The sequence below is a fragment of the Fundulus heteroclitus genome, chromosome 3, assembly GCF_011125445.2.
Source record: "Fundulus heteroclitus isolate FHET01 chromosome 3, MU-UCD_Fhet_4.1, whole genome shotgun sequence".
Classification (NCBI taxonomy): domain Eukaryota; kingdom Metazoa; phylum Chordata; class Actinopteri; order Cyprinodontiformes; family Fundulidae; genus Fundulus; species Fundulus heteroclitus.
In genome coordinates, this window is record NC_046363.1 from 10,666,337 (window position 1) to 10,686,669 (window position 20,333).

Consider the following 20,333-nt stretch of genomic DNA (forward strand, 5'->3'; position numbering starts at 1 on the left):
AGACGCCTCCACCATGGACATAGGAGCAGTGGCATACCTGAGAGTTCTCGACAGTGAAGGTCAGTGGCACACAGGTTTCATCATTGGCAAATCCAAAGTTGCCCCCCGACCCGCTCACACTATTCCCAGGTTGGAATTATGCGCAGCAGTTTTAGCAGAAGAAATGTACAAACTCATTAAAGATGAGATGGACATCAAAGTGGATACTGTCAGATTTTTCACAGATACAGAGATCAGGCCTGACGTGAAAACCTTTGTTACCAAAACATCAGTAACACAGCTGGAACCATCTCGTTTTTAAAGATTCTCTCATTGGATGAGACTATGTAGCACTATTGCATCACTGCAGCGTGTGGCAGCATCATTCAAGAAACCAGACATAGGAAGTAAAGGCTGGAAGTGTTTTAACGACAGTAACACTGCAGGAGAAGTATCCAATGCAGCCAAGTTTATCATTCACACAGTACAAAGTAGGGCTAAACGATTTTGGAAAATAATCTAATTGCGATTTTTTTATCTTAATATTGCGATTTAATGCGATTTTTTTTCTCCCAGTTTAATTTCTCATGTCCTTTTAAACATATACAAACAAATCTGTTTCATAATAAATCAGATTTATTTATTTATTTACAAGGTAAAGCCACAGATTACAACAATAAACGAAACAAATCTGTGGCTTTACCTTGTTAACATCTTTTCATGTTTCATGAAACATGATATATAAACATATGGACTCCACTCCTTAAACACTGTCAGATTTTAACAGGACAGTCTATAAATCAATCAATAAATAAAATAAGATACGAAATTAATGACTGATCTCCAGTCAGTGGCATCAAACACACTAAAGTGCAGGATAGTATAGCGAATGAATGTCTTCTTGTTGACATTTTTATAGGTAAATCAAACTCTCAAATAAACAAATCGCACTCAGTATATATATATATATATATATATATATATATATATATATATATATATATATATATATATATATATATATACCTGTTATGCAATACACATGTTTGAACCACTTACTAAGTCATTTTGAAGATATAGTGGCTCATTAATGATGCTTTTAACCTGAAGAAAATAATCCAAAGTTAAATAAATCACTGAACAAAGAAGCTGCCTATAACAACAAACCAATTCACACATGACAATGACACAAACGTTGGGAGCTGAAAGTCCTGCTGAGCCTGTTCCACCTTCACTCTCTGTTTTTAACACTAATAAAGCCACGGAGGGTGCAGCCTTCTCCCTCATGTCTTTCTCCAGCCTTCTGTGAAAGGATCAATAATGTGATCTGATTCTCTGATATGACAGCTCCTGGAAGCAGCTCCCAGAACAACGACCACACCGTGGCATGTGCACACTCTGCTGCTGATCTCCATTGTGGTAAGATCCATGCTTTCATCAAACAGGACAGGTTTAGATTTCCTCTGCCTCTCTGACACTTCCTCTCCTCTCTATTTCTGGGTTAGAGACATGGGTGGATGAACTCATTAATTTGCTCCATCGTTATTTAAGCTAACCCGGTTCCTGCCACTAGCTTTCCAGTCACTCCATCAGTTTGGCGATGAAACCCAGAAGACAGGCTCATGGTCACACCAGACCCGGCTGTAGAAACAAAAGAGGGGCATTCCATTTTTTCAGGGGGCACACTTTTTCAAAAAACATTTTATATGCTTCAGGCTGAACAGTGGCTCTGTGACTACTTCTACAGCACTAAAAAAGAAATTCTCAATAAAATCCCAAAATATACAAAAATCGAACAAACAAAAAGGAATAGTGTAAGCAGTGTTGCCAAATTAGGCAGGTTTCCACCCAATTAGGCTTTTGAACCCATTGAGCTGGAACTAAAATAGCTTATGGGCAGGTTGTAAAAATTTGGGAAGCTTTTCACATTTGTTGGGCTTTTAGAAAGATTTACTAACAAAATATATCAAAATAGTAGTCCCAGTGTGGAAGAAAACTAAAACCATTTTAATAAAGTACCATCTCCGTGAACTCATTTAACTGGTCAATTTATTTTTGAAATGAGTCGAATCAGACATCATCAATGAATAATAATTATAATGAATAATATTGATTAATAGTTATAATAAAATAAGAAAAGAATAATGGTTAATCAAGTGTCACTATGAAATTATATTGGTCAATGTAAACACCCCAAGAGGTGTTGAGTTCTACTGATCAACTTAAAAATATTTCATGGTTGTGAAACAGAAATGTTTGATTGAGCTATACTAAGAGAAATTAAGTTTATATTAAGGTAGATTTATTACTCATGTTGGGAAGCTATTGATAAAAGTTTTTTTTTTTGGTTGATATATCATGATTGTTATAGTAATCTTATGTGTTATTTGGTTGCCTGATTGTATGTTTTGTGCGGAGCCCGTATGCGTGAAGTTTTTTTTCTTTGCTTCAGCGCAGTTGGGTGCTAATGGCATGTTCTTATGTGTTTAATGTAGTGGCGGCTGGTGAAAAAAAATCTTGGTGGGGCTGGCCAATAGATTTCCCTGCCTAACCCAGTGCATGCATTTAAATTAAAAGTCGGGAAATTACCACAATTCCACAATAAGCATTTAATTAATAAAAAACCATTGTTCACAAAGGATTATTTTGGTGTTTTTGTCTTATTAATCCTTTTCACAGACTCATGCCAGAGGGTTTGCATACATTGTACATGTACGTATATTATTAAGAAACAAACGTTTACGTCTTGACTTAAATATATATCCTAAGTTTTTATTTATATAATGATTTAAGTAGAACAATGACTAGTGCAAAATTAAGTTGTATTTACCGAAGATGAAGTGTAGACTGCAAATTCTGTCGTGGTATGATGGCTCCCACAGTCGATTGGGATTGTCTGCCTGCATCCTTTTCATTGAAATGATCCATTTCTTTCTTCATCCTTCGGTAAATGAAAGAAACGTACATTTGATGATTTGGAATGCCTCCGTGTGCAACCGGGAGCACAACAAGTCGTAGGCATTGTTTAGATTCCAAAAATAAACTAAAAGTACGTTCTAATTCACCCGTTTTGTCACGGTGGTAAGTGAAAACAGTGCTGTGTTTGCCGACCACCGTTACCCGGATGTAGCGCGGATGTAGCTCGTGACGTCACGCATGAACTAATCTATACACCTATCACTGTGTAGCAGGGGCAAAGACTCCAGGAGCCCCAAAGTCATTCATTTTGGTGATGCTGATTGGCCAAATATTTATAAATTTTCCCTAGCAACAGTATACGATTGGGTATTTCGCTACACTTGTGGGGCTCCTTGAGTGATGGCCCCAAAAGTGTAGAAGAAGAGAAATGATACGTTCTGTTGGGGGAAATGCACTGTTAATTGAGAGTCAATTGGTAGAGTCAATTAGAAGTGTTTTAATACTTATTACATGTAGCCACGTACTATTAAGTAAAAACTGACATTAATAATACTTTTAAAATCTATATATATATTTTGACTTTTCCCCTCCACATCTAGGGAGGGCAGCGCCCGAGCGCCCCGTATGGGCCAGCCGCCACTGGTTTAATGGTTCTGAAGTGTTTAATAGTTCTATACTTTTAACATGAGGAAGTTTCAGATTTGGGCTTGTTTTTAAGTTGGGAACTTTTTATGCTGGAAACTAACAGTGAGATATGGCAACCTGTTGAGCTGTGTCTGGACTAAACAGGGGCGGATCCAGGATTTTTCAAAGGGGGGTGCGCACCTTAGGGTCATGGGGTCAAGGGTCAAGGGTCATGTCAAGACAATATGAGGCTAAATGAACTTTAGTCTTTTACACTACCCTAATTATTCATCTAAGGGTTTTTGAATTGATAATCACTTTAATAGATGAAAATAAGTGGAATTACCAAGATTACATTATTGTAATTGAAAAAGGATTTTTTTTAGCCAAAATCTCTTGGTTTTTACAGCATGCACAAGGTTAAAAAGTAGTTTGAAGAAAAAAAAAGTATCCTTAACATTTAATCAAAGATTTTATTTATTTCCAGAAATTATATTTATTCAGAAAAATTAAATAAAAAGACCCAAGGACTTAAGAACAGTGACAAAGGAGTTTTGAATATACATGTATCTTACACAGTATATTTCAACCAGATAAACTATATTAAGAAAAATTGACATACAAAGACCCAAGGACTTAGAACAGTTTGTTATGGCTCAAGAGTTTTGAATATATTTTAACGAGATGAACTATGTTGAGAAATTTTTTTTTTAAGTAAATTAAACCAATGAACATGTATATTGAAGTTAAGCCATAAGCCTATAATAGAACAGTAAGACTTGACAAAGAATATTGTTCTCTTCTACAACACCTTAAACTTTATGATGACGATGATAATGGGTTTACAAATGTCAACCTTCTGGGATGCTTCTGGGCAAATATGTAAATGATTTTGTTGATGTTTTAAATAAATGTCCTTGTGGACATGCACAAGTAGCAAAGCCACAAACCTTTCCTGTCCCATTGTCGACCTTAGCAAAGTTTTCACTGCTTTAAGGCCCGAGTTATGTTCCACAGAAGCACTGGTAACAGGTATAACTGACAGAAGGTGACGAATCATAGAAAAGTTTGGGTAGCACTTCATATTTGTTTTCCTTAGAATTTCAGGGAGAGAGCTGTTTTTTTTCCACTGATGATGACCACTTTGTGTGCCACAACTTCATTTCCTGATTGAGGGTTGATCCTGATGGTAGATCATCTTTATATGATGTAAAGATCTCTTTCTTACTCTCATCATTCATCATATGCAAGTTGCTTGGCAACATTTTTAAGCCTAATATGTTTTTCATAAACGAGACCATTCTTAGTTTTAACAATAAAACACATGTGGCACCAACAGGTTTAGACCAGACAATACACACTATACAATAACTATTGTATGTATGTCAATGTCCACTTTTTTTTTTTAACTTTACACTCTTTTTTTATTACTTTACAAAAACTGTGCAACAAAAAATAAATTTCCATAACTTTCCCATTACTTGAAAAAGTTTTCTCATTATCAACAATTTATAGCAACCATTATACCTTTTTTCTGTGGGGAGAATATAAGATTAAAGGTATACTATGCAACCGGGGTTGATTTTCCAGCGAGGCTCCCCCCAGAGGGCGAAAGTAAAAGTGCACTGTCGTAAATATGCTCAGCTGTTCTGGTTTCTCCGTCAAGCCAGGCGCGGTTGTTTTGAGCTTAGCAGACAGGCGAACGCAACGAATCACCATGTCTACTAACACAGTGAAAGTATGAACATGCACACAGAGAGAGAGAAACCATTCCAATGCAGTGTTTCTCCTAGGAATTTGCTTACCGGATGAGCGGAGTGGGGGGGAGACAAGCTTTGTGCTACCGGCAGAGGGGGGGGGGGGGGGGAGACAAGCTTTGCAACCGGCAGAGCAGGGGAGACAAGCTTTGAGCGCACATGGAGTTAGTTTTTTTTTATTTTTATTTTTTTTTTTATGGAATGTTGGCCAGGCAGTAGCGTGAGGGAAACCCTACAATGTTACTTACAATCGCATCAGCAGAAACGCGAGGTCCGAGTCAGCCTAGCAGCCTTCTTTTTCTTTTAGTTCTCGCCATTCTGAAAAAGCTTGCCTGATGTTCACCCGTGTACGACTCCTCTCTCTGTCCAGAGGCCTTTTCCTCTTTCTTGCCTGCTCCAACATGGGCTTTCGCTGTTTTCTCGCTGGTTCCGCCATAATAACTGCACAAATCTAGCAACGAACATGCCTTTCACTGGGGGCGTATAGCAGTTCTCGCCATAAAGCAAGACCGACTCTCGCGATGCACACGAGACTACTGAGCCTGTGAGTGCGGGCCGAGTGCTCTTGCAATTGCAAGTGCGGTATTTCCCCCACAGACCAGCAGGGCGGCTGAGAAAACCTTTGTTCGACCTGAAATGACTCATTTAATCATCCAAAACGGTATGGAACATATTAATTAACTGAAAAATGTTGCATAGTATGCCTTTAAGGTTGATCCATACTCCAATCTGGAAGGTGGTGGTAATGCACCTAAAAGTTGTTGGCCAACCACCATAAAAAAAGAGAAGAAGAAAAAGAAGAAGAAGAATCAAATACAGATTAAATATAATGATTATTTGCAAATTTATACTGATGGTTCAAAAAATTCTTAAAATGAAGTAACTAGTGTAGCTGTAGTGATACCTGAATTAAAAATTAATATTTCAAAAAGAACATCTAATTATCTTAGTATATATGCGGTAGAATTATGTGCTATATTATTAGCTTTAGAATGGGTGGAGGATACAAATATAAATAAAATAATAATTTGTAGTGAATCATCATTTGCATTATTAAGTATAGAAAAGGGATGTACGAAGAATCATCAAAATATATTATATGAGATTATGGCTGTTTATTATAGAATATGTGAACAAAATAAAAATGTAATGTTTTTTGGACTCCTGCTCATGTAGGCATTTTGGGAAATGAAAGAGCAGATAGGTTGGCTAAGGAGGCTATTAAAAAAGAAGACATTGATATGCTGGTAAAGTTATCAAAATCTGAAGGCAAAAGTATTGTTTGGACAGAATGTGGCTGAAAAGTTAAATAGTATTGAGGGGAAGAAGAAGATTTTTTTTTTTTTAATTTTGGGATCACGATGAGGATTTGAAGGATATATATTAGGATCCAATAGATGGCAGTAATGCAACATCAATGGATGCTAGCTGCCGTTAAATCCTGAAGAAGAAGAAGAATCCAAGATGGCGACGACCGGCGCGGCAGAGAGTGATGAATAACTCTATCACTTCATCACTCTGGACCTGACCTGAGCTGTGTGCAGTTAGAATTTGCCGTCACAGTGTGTCCTTTCTCCAAAAGGTGGTGCTCGCGCCCCTGCCTGAATCCGCGCCTGCTAAAAAGTCCAGCATAAGCTACACGCTGATAAACATGAGCGCTGGTGTCAGGCTGAACACTGAAGTAAAAATTCATACTAGCAGAGGTTCTGTAATTACAGCAGCTAGGGAGAACAAGGATTAGAACAAAGCAGAGTTCCCCTCTGCCTGCAAGTAACCCAAGTTTCTTCAGTTTGGCAGTTTTCCTGCTTGGTTCTGCTCCTTGTGCTCCTAGTTGTCTAGCTAACCCTCCTAGCATGAATGTTTACTTCAGTCTTGACTTCAATGCTGAAATTTCAAACAGAAATTAATAGCGCTGCTTCCAGCTCGCCCTCCTTTGCTTCGTTGTGACTTCTTGTAATTACTTGGTAATCAGACCCAATATCCACCCCGCTCTACCGACACCGACGGTGACCACAGCCGAGCCGCAGCGTCTCTCTGAAGGCTGAACGTCTGACCCAGCATCCCGCCCATCTCCAGCTGTAATTGGCTAGCATGTTGACTTCAGTCGTTGATTTGATTGGTTGAATTGCATGATTGACACATCAAAGATAGTACTAATAGATCGATGGCCACTCCGAGATAAAAAAAAAAAAAAAAAAACAGCTTCCAGTCCAGGGCGGGCACGGCCCCCCAATGCCCGCCCATGCCGCCGGGTCTGGGTCTCACCCAACAGGGAACAGAACTCCTTTCAGAACTTAAAGATGAATCGAGGACCCCGTCCAAAACTACGTCTGCTGGAATGCTGTCCAGATGGAAAACCTCACCCCAAGCTAAATAAAAAGCTTTTCCATTTATCTCTAAAACATTGTAATGTATAAAAGAGACTTACCTGACATAAAATACATGTTTCAACCACTTACTTAAGTCATTTTGAAGATATAGTGGCTCATAAATTATGTTTTTAACCCAAAGAAAAGAACCCAAAGTTAAATAAATCGCTTTGAAAAAATAATTAATTAAATTCATGGGAACATGTGAGTAGAGCTCACAGTGAGGGGAACGAACCATATTCTGTTTTCTTGGCAGTGTTAAAGAACCATTAACAATGTTTCATCAGCAGCTGGATTAAGAGAAGCTGCCTTTAACCAATAAACCAACTCAAACACGACAATCACACAAGAGTTGGGAGCTAAAAGAGTTGCTGAGCCTGTTCCACTTTCACTCTCTGTTTTTAACACTAATGAAGCCACGGAGGGTGCAGCCTTCTCCCTCATGTGTTTCTCCAGCCTTCTATGAAATGATCAATAATGTGATCTGATTCTCTGATATGACAGCTCCTGGAAGCAGCTCCCAGAACAACAAACACATCGTGGCATGTGAACACTCTGTTGCTGAGCTCCATTGTGGTAAGATCCATGCTTTCATCAAACAGTGCACAGGTTTAGATTTCCTCTGCCTCTCTGACACTTCCTCTCCTCTCTATCAGACATAGGTCAGCTTATATCTGTGAGCAGAGCAATGTACGGACGTAGTAACAACGAGACGTGCTCCTCTGGGCGCCCTGCTGAGCAGTTAAAAACCATCTCATGCTTGGGGAGCACAGACGAAGTTGCTAAGAGGTACAGATGCTCACTCTTTTCTAGAGATCAGCCATGTTTGAACAATTCTTCAGTTTACCGAACCAGATGTGTGGAAATGAGGGAGTGAGAATGCCTAAGAGAGGCCTGATCACATCTTCTAGGAAACTGACATTGATCTGAAACCACAGATCCAACGGGAGACAGAGATTTAACTTAAGAAATATTTTTTGCTCTAATAGCACATCACTAATCCTCGATATGAATGTCCCTCCACAGATGTAACGGGAAGCAGAAATGCTCTGTCCAGGCAACAAACGACATGTTTGGAGAGCCCTGCCTTAACACCTATAAGTACCTGGAGGTGAATTACACATGTCAAGGTAAGTGAAGGTGGAAACACTTCAGGGTGTTCAAAGTGGTCCTTGAGCTCCTTGCAAAGTATTAATGCCCCTTAAATGTTTCTCATTTTGTTACGACCACATATTGCATGTATTTCAATTGACTTTTTTGAGGCAGACCAATAAAACTTTGTTTATTTTTAGCAACTGGTTTTATTTACAGGTGCATCCAAAAATATTTATATCATATTTTGTCTATTATTTCAGAAAATAAACAAGTTCTATAGATCACACCACACATAGAATAAAATATTTTAAGCCTTTAGTTCTTGTAATTGTGATGAGTCAGGCTTAAAGACAATGAAAACCCAGAATTTAGGGTAATAGAAAATAAGGGTCTTGCATTAGATTAATAATAAAAAAAAGGTATTTTAATGAGTAAATGTTGTGGAAATACCATAATATGACCGACGCAGCCAAGGTGATGACTGCTGACTCCCTCCACTAAAAGGGGAATTCACAGGTCACTGCTAAAAAGCTGGTTGTTCAGAGTGCTGGATCTAAGTATATCCATAGAAAGTTGTGTGGAAGGAAAAACGTGGCAGGAAAAGGTGCACCACCAACAGGGATCACTGCAGCCTTAAGAGAACTGTCAAGAAAAATATGTTCAAGGATTTTGAGGAACTTCACAAGGGATGGACAGCTTGAGGTTAGGGTATCAAGAGCTGCTATGCAAAGATGATTCCCACATATTTTACTTAGTAGTTCCAAGGTGGTGGCTGGCGGACAGAATGTGAAAAAAAAACCTACTTATTTCTCTTTCCCCTTTAAAATTATTGACCAGTATTACTGATTTCTTCACTGGCTGCATTTTATCAAAGCATTTTTAGGAACAGCAGGAACATTTATCCGTGTTCTAAATAATAGCGTGGAAACGATATTTCCCACACATCGTAGAATACAGAGGGGCTATGGATCATATTTATTGATAAAAATAAGTGTTTATGCAATACACTGATCAATATAAAATATTTACAATAGTTTATTATAACGTTTTGCAAGTAAAGCAAACCAAACAGGAGTAGTATTACCAGTTTTGAAGCACGTTCAGTTGTTCTCTGCATGCTAACGTGGGAATGCCATACATTGTCCTCCTCCAATTCACTTAAAGACACCCATGGTTAAGAGCTCTGTTCCAGCTCACCTTCACATCTACATCCTTCAACAAACCATGAATATCTCTGTTTTCAGGACTCACTCTTATATTTCTAAACCTCCCCCTCTCCATGTGTAGCAGATATCATTTAGTCTGTTTGTTCTAGCTGCTATCAGATGGAAAATGAGCTGAACGGCAGAGCTGATCTATATTTTAAAGAACTTTTAAAAGACTTGGAGGAAAATATGGGGGTTTAGATGTTTTGACTGATGACCAAGGATGAATTGTTTTCTGAGGAAGACGTAATTATTTTCCATTTCTTTTTTAAAATTTCTGAATGGAGTACTACATGTATGTATAACCCTGGTGATTGTGCATATAAACGCACAACTATTGCATAATAGCAATTCATTAAAATGTTAATTATTAGGTAATAGGAACGTGTCAATTTTGCAAACAAAAAATGTTATCATACAAAGCAGGGACTTGAGGTGAAAAACATGAGAGGGGAATTGAAAAAGCCAAAAAGATCACATTAATAAGGATAAAGGAACTTAACACGGAAAACATTTATCCAGTCATAGGAAAGAAAGTTTTCACTGTGGAAAATAAATTGGGTCATATTTTTACTAAATATCAGATGAAGGCCACTGGCATGAAGAACAAAAAAGACATTAGATAGAGCAAACGTACTTAAAAAAAAAACACATACAATGTTTTTCCACATGCTCAACAGGCTACATGCTTCTTCAGGACAGGAGTATCCCTCTCTGTGACATCAGAACCTAGCTAAGACAATAGCGTCACATCAAGCTGAATTCAGGCGTCTTATCTGTGGAACCACACTAAGCATGGAGTTGCATCTAAGAAGAAAGAAGCCTTTTGGATGTGACATTGCCTGAGCATAGAGGAGAGCAGCAGCACATGCATTTCTGTTTATGTCGACCGGAAGCACAACAAGATGGAAGACATTGGTCACTTACCATTTCAGTGTCAGTTCCATTAACTGGACAAATTACAAGCCAATCATCCTCAAAATAATTGAAAGAGCAGCTACTATAGAAAAAAAGGTGGTGCAGAAAGCAAAGTCAGTTCATGCAGCAGTAGTGTTGCAGAAGCTCCTCCTGCCAAGGTGGACATCAGCAATAAGAAATCAGAGCAGAAACCGTCAGCTACAATATAAGAGCACAAACTTACCTGCAGGTTATTATGTTAAACTGGTGGTGGCCTGGAATGGTGTGAAATACCCGGCCTGGATTATTGTCCCAGTCTGCCTCTGCTTTAAAGGAACAATGAGTAATAATGACACATAGTGGTTAAAATTGGAACAACATATACACAATGCTTTTCACGGAGACCCGCCATTTACTCAATGGTATTGCGGCTGTAAAAAAATCCATTGAATGTTTACTTAGACAGGACGGGTACCATATTTTTTGGACCATAAGGCACACTGTGAATTAACATGTCTACTTGTGTTTTTGTCCACACGAAGCTGCACCGGATTATAACAAATAATAAATAATTTATTATAACATTAAATATTCTTCCCAGGTGAATAAGATTTTTGCACTTAAAATAAGAACAATTCATCTCCATCATCTTATTTCAAGTGCAGGATATCTATTATTTTAGGGGTAAAAATACTCATTCCATTGGCAAATAGTCTTATTTAGCTGCTCAAATCAAGGAAAACATACTAATTTCAAGAAAAATTTCCTTTTTGCAGAGCGCCCCTTCACGTATACAGCTATCTCCTGAGAGGGAGCTAAGAGGACAGAGTAGTTGGAGGACACTGCCCTGTTACTAACATAAGGCCAAAATAAACATAACTTATATGTTAAATTAACTTACTAGGTTTATTGTTGCTAGCACATACCCCAGGCTCGGACATTACAGTCAAGCAGTCTTGTAGACAGCTCAAGGGTCCGATCAGGTAGTGACACAGTGCACCGCTCCGAAAGTCCTTTGAGCGGAGCGGCTTCATTGCTAAGCAAAGTCATACTTACACATTTTAAAAGATTTTTCAGCGCATTGTACCCCATGAAATCACTCGTAAGCACAACAGTAATCAGCGTACACAACGGATTATAAGGCGCACCATCAATTTGTGAGAAAATTTACGGATTTTAAGTATGCCTTATAGTCCGAAAAATACGGTATATAATGTTGTCTTCTGTACTATTTGGGGTCTGCTTCTCTTACTGGCTTCCATGTTTGCAGGCTGCTTCTCTTTTGCTAAAATATAATACAAAATGCTGTGCTCTGTTTTGAGATCCCTGGGAAATCTCATATGATTGGCTCAGGAACCAGGAGGTAAACACGGCTACACTATAAACCAAAGTAGTTCTGGACCGTACCTCTAGGTTTGAAAGGAGAAAAACTTGACTAGACATTGTTGATGGAGAGGACCAATTGTTAATAGGGAACGTTACCTCCATCTGGGTGATAAATGAGAATGATTTAGATTGATTTTATAGTAAATATCTTAATTATAGCTCCTTCAAGTTACATGCTGTATATTTACTGTACACATTCAAGTAAATGAGTTTTCCTGGTGGCCCGGTCAGTGGCCTAACTGATGGCCTGGCCTGTTGGTCTGGCCCGGCCCGCTCAGTAACTGTAAAGGTTTGTCTCAAGTTGCTCTTAATAAAAAACAATGCATACCATTCATCCAACTCCCATGGCTGTGTGTCTGGCTGAAGGAAAATACAGACACCTCCCCTCAACCCCCTCGTTTCAATTTCTGAGGCTGTGTCTGTCACAGCAGGTTCGTTGCCAGCTTAGCAACCTTGTCACTATATATTTTTTTTCCTTATTGATGACTTTATGTCAAAGCAGCAGTCGTTCTGCAGTAGTCTTGACGGAGCAGGGAGCACTGCCATGAGTCTCTTCCAACATCCCCAAGCACTGTAATCAGTGTCAGACAGCTGCAGCTGCTTCGTCCTGTAAATCCTGCCTGCAGTCAGACCAAAGAGAGCAGAGAGACCATCTCCACTCGGTTCCCACTTTGCAAATGTATCATGCATGTGCAAACCAGTTGGTGATCCCGCCCTGCATTTCAAAGCGGTATATAGATATAATGTAGAAATAGTTTTTATTATATTTTTTTCTCTGAAACTTGCACCAAAATAATTCCCTAAATTTGATTCACACACAGCTTCAATCATTAAGGCCCCACTCCCTCTGCAGGCAAATGTGGCCCAAATCTGATTTTTTTTGCAGGTCAAGTGACCAGGTCACACATTTTAGGACAAGTCGGAACTCACTTTCAATCGACATTAGCATAACTCTGTTACATTAGCATAACTCTGTTATGCTAATGTTATATAACGGTGCTACTCTTTAACAAAATGTATGCTAAAGAGTAGCAGTTAGCATTAGTACGATAAACAGCAGCAAAATGTCAGACCTCATTAATATATGCAGCGAAACCTCTGCTCAAGCTAAACTGGATGGCTTGTATATGAACCGTTTGAATAAGAGACGGAGTGCATGGCCATGCAAAATTTGTGTACAGTCCTGCATATGGAGGACTTTGAAATGCTGAAGAAATTTTTTTCCTCGTTATAATCTGTTGTATTGCATTTAAACAAGCACAGCGTGTCATAATCAGCCTGGATCACAATCATATTACCAAATATGCAATTTAGACGATAATGTCCTCTAGTGACCCCTAGAGACTTTTAAAAGTCCATGTTTATCACCAGTGTGCGATTTGCAAAAAAACCAGAGGGGGGGATCATTTCCTCGATTAATCACATAATGTCGATGGGTAACTCGAGATTATTTGCAAATTAATTGTATGTTTTATCCTTTTATTTCTGAAAGTGTAATAGCCTGTTTCGGCATTTTAATATGCAATTTTGCAATAAATGACACTAATAAAATACATGCTTGTACAAAAAATATTTTTATTTTGTTATTTTTCAAGCACTTTTGAGAATTGGAATGAAAACATCCTAGTGACAAATGTTAAACTCTGGACTATAATGGCTAAATGACTAATCATGACGCCCTGATGTTTACACAATGTGTAAATAAATTGTAAATAAATACCATGCTGATATATTTTTTTTGCCTCTTAAACAAAGATAGACATGGTATTAGGCATTAATAAAAATGTTACATTTCAATAAAGTCATAAGTTTTATTGTTAGTTTTTTCACTCTCTCACACACACATCTAATTCTGAGCTTTCACACCAACAACAACTTCTTTGAATATAATTTTGCTTGCTGTTTATATCCATATTCATAGAGTTTAAGCCTGGAAAAAGGTTTTAAATCTCCAGGTCATTCCAGTCTTACACTTTGCTTGCAACTGCAGGAGCTTAATACCCTGAAAGAGACTGTTTAGCAACTGTTTAGTAACTCCAGGTCCTTCGTTTGGCAACGAAATTCAGCCTTAGTTTGTCAAATACAGAGAAAACAAATTAATAAGCATTAAAGTACGGTTTAAGGGTTGGGGTTTCTGCAATGTTCTCAGCATGTTAAAAGCTCATCTTCAGAACCAATCTCTGCTTAAAATGGTGATCTGCACCAAGTAATCTACTTTCAGCAGTTATCACCGGTTATTGCACCGTAAAGTGCAGAAAATACGTGCAGTTGCTCTGTCTGCCTTTACTGCCGTCGGCTCCTATGGCGGAGGGATATTTCAGCTGGATACAAAGTGTCTAGTGCAGGCAGGTCTCTTAATAACCAGCCTCGTGCGACCATCCTGATCTCGCGAGCTTTCAAGGTTTCACTTGCAGATCAGTCTGGATACCCTCCGTTAAAGAAAATTTGGAGCCGTTCACCAAACGAACGTCCAATCAGCGTTGGCTTTGAGGCGGGTTGAGGTGTGACGCAACGGGAAGCGCGACAGTTCAGTCTAAGGAACATGGCGGCTTCAGCCGATGAAACTAGCGTTAGCGTGGCTATCAAGCAAGTTTTATCGGAATTACAGAGTATTTCTTTGCTGAGCTAACGAGCCTTTACCTGCAGCAGCAAGAGCAGCTTGGCTTGTGGTTGTGTTTTCGTCGTCGCTCTGTTACGAGCGACGACGAAGCATGTTGACGAGTACGTCATATGCTTCGTTGATCTGATTGGTTTATTTGGCCCGTCTATCACCAACATAGGCCAATCAGCTAACCAGTATTTTCGCCCCTTCCCAAAATTACTTCAACGGAAGGTTTCCAGATGGATATGCGAAGCAAATCTATCTGGCGGCATCAGGTTACTTAATAACCGCTGTTTCGTCACTTATTTTAGAGCCCAAATAAGCGATTTAACTTTCAGAAACGTGCCCCAAAAAAAACCCGCAACCCGTGACTCATGAAATTTAGAAGCGCCTTTAGAATAAAACAAGTTCAAAGTCGGATGAAATAAACAGTCTGTGCAACAGTGAGCATGGGTCTGTTTTGCTACAGTTCTCTAGCGCCGAGGATAAAAGAAACACAGTCCGGGAGCGCGGTGGGGAAAAACATTAGGGAACTGTTAGGATATCAACAAGGTCAAGTGGAACGAGCTGTTTATCCCAGAACTGCATGGCACACTTAGATGGCACTGACCCAAAAGATTGGCACATATCTATCAGATACCACCCTGGAGGTGACGCAGCTTCCCTGCTGATGTCACAGTTTGGATGTGTACCGCCCCTGTATGGGTGTGTCCCGAGATCCCTTTATAATGTTTGTGTGATGAGCACTCGAGGCCTTCCTGCCGATCAGGGGCCCATCAGCGCTGGCGTGACTGTAACTATTTCTCTGTCTTTACCTAGATAAAATATAATTAAAAGCATACTTGCCTGTTTTATGCGTCCTGCATTCAAGGTAATAAGTAAGTGGGGGTCGCCTGACTGGGTAAAACGAACTGGGTCCACCGAGGGTGCTTCACCGTAGACGGGGCACGGTGAAACAATAACAGAACGGTGTGTGTGTTTTGACGCGCGATTAACGGCGACAAAAAAAATGTCGGCGTTGTGATCTAACGCGTTAAAACTGACAGCCCTAATTTATATACATTTTTAAATTCAGACCAGAGGGGGGGAGGAATGTATCCCCCCCAGGGAAAAAACAGGATTGACCAGAGGGGGGGACGTCACAAGCAGAGGGGGGGTAAATCCCCCCCATCCCCCCCGGCAAATCGCACCCAGTTTATCACATTCAACCAAGGAAAGGCACATGAAATAGTTTTTAGGTATTTCAATTTTCAAAGAAACAGTCAAGCCTTTATAAAAAATACAAACATGTCAGATTACTGTAACATTTGCACATGCTGCTGCATAACAGCACCTTAGTATTTTCCTCAGGTGTTCACTGTCTGGGTCGTATCTCTGTCTAGTATAATACTCAGAAATGTGGCAGATTAGTGAAAGAGAAAGTTAGACCTGACTGTGGAGAACAATCTCCTCTAACCAAGATTTTATTTTTCATTTCTATTTCTTTAAGTTGCATATATGTACTCCATATGTTCAGGTAAATAAGTCATAACTATGAGTGTCATGTAAATACAAACAATATAAAGTTAAATAATCTGTAATTTCTATGTTTCTTCTGAAGGTGTCTGTGATTCACCAAAATTAAATCTGACCGGCAAGAAAGCATCTCAGTCTTCAACCTACACTGATGATAAAGGGATATCATACATCGCTGACAGAGCCTTTGATGGGAATCCCTCTACATGTTCTCATACCAAGGAGGAGACTAACTCCTGGTGGAGAATTGACCTGCAGGGTGTTTACAATATTTCCTGTATCTCTGTCTACAATACTGTCCGGACTGATAATGTTAATATAGACGGCGCTAAGATCTACATTGGGAACTCTCTGCAGAACAACGGCATCAGCAACACACTGTGAGAATCTCATGTTTCCTTTAATTAATTGATTTTCATATTTTAGTTTTAAGCACGTGTATCATCCAATCATTCTTTTACCAGCCTTCAAAATAAATGTTTAATTATAACAGTTAGACGCCCCTCACTCACTGTTTAATTATGGGATATCTTGGTTAGATATATGTCACAGAATTGTGTAAAAACATTTCTGGTGAAAGTCTCACTGATTTGCTCATGATTAGGTTTCACATTAAATGTTAGAAACAGCTTAGTGGTTGATTTAATCCTATGGGTCTCTAATGCTGTCTGTAAATGTTTACAGATTTCTGCTCCATCGTTAACTTCAGGACAACTGCATTAATTGGGCTGAATATGAAGATATTGATTGCTACAAAAAAAATTCTGTTAAATAATTTCATGTTTTTTTTCCACCTTTTTCAGGGTTAAAAGCATCTCAGGTTTCACAAAAGACCAGATCTATGGCTATGAGTTGTCCCCATCAGTGTCGGGGCGATACGTCACCATCAGCATACCAGAAAACAAATTTATGATTCTCTGTGAAATAAACATTGCTGTTGGTATGTGATCCATGTTCATCACGTCCAACCATGGAAAGGCACATGAAATAGTTTTGAATGATTTGAGGAAAATTTTAATTAATACCAATGTGTTTGATTACTATAACATTTGAACATGCTGCTGCATAACAGCACCTTAGTATTTTCCTCAGGTGTTCACTGTCTGGATCGTATCTCTGTCTAGTATTATACTCAGAAATGTGGCAGATCAGTGACAGAGAAAGTTAGACCTGACTGTGGAGAATGATCTCCTCCAACCAAGCTGAAATATTTTAGTCTTCTCTTAATAGCCCAGCATTTACTTGAACCCCTGGAAAAAATTGTTCTAAAATCATAATCTTTAAACGGAGTTTGTTTTCCTTTTCAAGAATCCCCCTTTGTATTGATCAAGGAGAACAAGAGCTGGGAAGAAGCCCTGTACTACTGCAGAGATCACCACAGAGATCTGGCCTCCATCCTGGACCAGGAGACTCAGGCCTTTGCTGAGCTGGAGGCTGAGAAGGCCAACAGTCCCTTCGTGTGGCTCGGCCTTCACTACACCTGCACCCTGCAGTTCTGGTTCTGGGTTGATGATAACACTGTAGAGTTTGAACGCTGGGGTCCGAATGGCCCAGAAGAAGACTGTGACATGAGTGGAGCCATGAAGACACAGGAAGACCATTCCTGGTTCAGCAAGTCTGATTATGAAGAGTTTAATTTCATCTGTTCGTTGGAGTAAGATTTTTGACTGCTATATTATTTTAATTTTTGGATTGTTGACAATTTTGACAATAAACAGGTCTTTCTTTGTTTTTAATATATTAATATATCTCGCTTGCTATTCTGGCTTCCACTTACTGTATGTACATTGCACAACAAAATTGAAGGAACACTTAATCAAGTCAGGTAAACCAGTGGAATATTGTTTTGGTAAATTCAGTAGAGGGGGTGTTGATCAGTGTCCAGGAACTCAGTGATGCCTTGGTAGGGATTTGGGAAGAGATACTCCAGGACACCACTCATCATCTTGTAAAGTAAATGGTAAATGGTAAATGGCTTGTACTTGTATAGCGCTTTAACTGGTCTTGACGACCTCCAAAGCGCTTCACACTACAGTTCAGTCATTCACCCATTCACACCCTGATGGTGGTGAGCTATGTTAGTAGCTACAGCTGCCCTGGGGCAGACTGACAAAGGTGAGGCCTCAAAGTGCCTCAACGTTTTCATGCATGCATACCAGCACATCGGGGCAATAAAAATCTAAGTACCATTTGGATTTGCTGCAGCAACATTTAAGCTGAACAGAATAACCTGCAGCATTAGTTTATCTGTTTAACTTTCCTTGTGATTTCAGATTAGGCCCTCTGTGGGTTAATCATTTTCGTCAAACAATGTGACATCCTACTGTTCCTAACACATTACCAATTTCATGTCAGTACTGATATGTCTCATGATATTTTCCCCAATTGAGCCTCTGATATGTTTTCAAGTTGTTCATTTAATTTTTGAAGCAGTATGTATTTCCCTGTAGTACCTGGATTTTGGATTCTGTATTAATTAAAAGGAAAAAAGCTCTGTAATCTTTTATTTTGTGTAACATTTTCTTTTTGTCATACCAGTTGAATAAATGTAACAAATATTTGAATTCACTATTGAGTTTTTAATTATATTTTACCTCCAAGGTGCCAGGAGAGTCAGTTGATGGATCTGAGGATTTTTAAAATACAAAATACAAAAACATTTTTTTTTTGTTTTTTTGAGGACATTATAGAGTAAACTTAACTAGGGTTGCAACTGACAATTATTTTAATAATCGATTAATTGGTAGATTATATTTTATTATTAATCGATGAATCAGATGGAAGAATGTTTTATTTCCATTCTTATGTCCAAAATTTAACATTTGGATTGACAGAGCTAATAATCACACAAATAACAAGTTGCTACTTAGATGTTATGTTTCAATGATCCATCCATCCATTTCCCAAACCGCTTAATCCCTCATGGGGTCACGGGGGTTGCTGGTGCCTATCTCCAGCGTTCACTGGGCGAGAGGCGGGGTACACCCTGGACAGGTCGCCAGTCTGTCGCAGGGCATATGTTTCAATGATATTAGGTAATAAATAATTATGCTTCAAAAAAATAAGTTTATCTTGACTAGGTTGTTAGTCAACCACAGTCAATGTTTTCTATATGAAAGGCAATTTAACACAAAAAAGTGAAGCTTTAAAACTGTGGTTTGGTTGAACCTCACCCTTGTTATAATGTATTGTTTCTCAATAGGGGTGGTACCGCCCCTAGATTTTGGGGGCGCTGGACGCGCGAAGATTTGTATGGGGGCGATCAGGCACGAATGGGGACATCACAATTTGGCTTGCACAAAGTTCAATTGAACTCTATATTTTAAACTTTAATGGTTGCCCAAATAAAAACAAAGCTGTTTTCTGAGAGCAAGAACCCTAGTCTGCTGCTTCCAGACTAGAGATACAGTTAGTGTGATTATAATAGGTGTTGATGTGTGTGTGTCCATGTTTTGTTTTGTCTTGTCTGGCTCTATGTTGCCCTGTGATGGACTGCCGATCTGTCCAGGTTGTAGTAGTCACTCGGCTGCGTCTCGCCCAGTGACTGCTGGAGGTAGGCACGAGCCCTGCAAGCACGCACAGAAAGGCTGGTATAAAAAAATGGATGGATGGATATTTCTTGTTTTGCTCATTCTTAATTTTCTAGATTACATAATTACAAATTAACTTTGAGCTACTCTGTAGCCCCAGATTTTGCCTGTGGGGTTGAAGGGAAGCAAGAGGAGAGCCGGTGTTTTACCACAGCACATGCCCTGCCAAGATATAAATTCCCTGCAGCAGAAACGCACATGGCTCAGTACACAGCAGCATATTGATGAGGGAAATTGATTAAAATATGACCAACCGAGCTACTTTTAATGATAGCACGTCATTAGGGCGCAGGGTTGAAGCCTTGTACATCTTGTGGGTCTTGTGGCCTACCCCAGAACAGGTGGATGTGGAATAAACCAGGTTTAAGTTAGCAATAGAACCTGAATGCTGACTC

At 39.1% G+C, this 20,333-nt stretch overlaps 1 protein-coding gene across 1 annotated transcript; it reads left to right on the top strand.

Annotated features, from left to right (window-relative positions):
* Window positions 1-8,085: 8,085 nt before the first annotated feature.
* On the top strand, window positions 8,086-18,310 carry LOC118557740. Its single transcript, XM_036128023.1, has 6 exons — window positions 8,086-8,224; window positions 8,305-8,437; window positions 8,675-8,778; window positions 16,434-16,728; window positions 17,152-17,288; window positions 17,657-18,310. Exons 1-6 carry the CDS (start codon window positions 8,146-8,148, stop codon window positions 18,004-18,006), a joined length of 1,098 nt encoding a protein of 365 aa, XP_035983916.1. The 5' UTR covers window positions 8,086-8,145; the 3' UTR covers window positions 18,007-18,310.
* The last annotated feature ends 2,023 nt before the right edge of the window (window positions 18,311-20,333 follow it).

Bases quoted from the DNA above. Each gene is read 5' to 3' on its own strand.
- LOC118557740 (XM_036128023.1), top strand. From the start codon at position 8,146: ATGACAGCTCCTGGAAGCAGCTCCCAGAACAACAAACACATCGTGGCA. The intron at 8,438-8,674 runs GTACAGATGCTC...GTCCCTCCACAG, and splicing joins ACAGACGAAGTTGCTAAGAG to ATGTAACGGGAAGCAGAAAT. The intron at 17,289-17,656 runs GTATGTGATCCA...TTCCTTTTCAAG, and splicing joins TGAAATAAACATTGCTGTTG to AATCCCCCTTTGTATTGATC.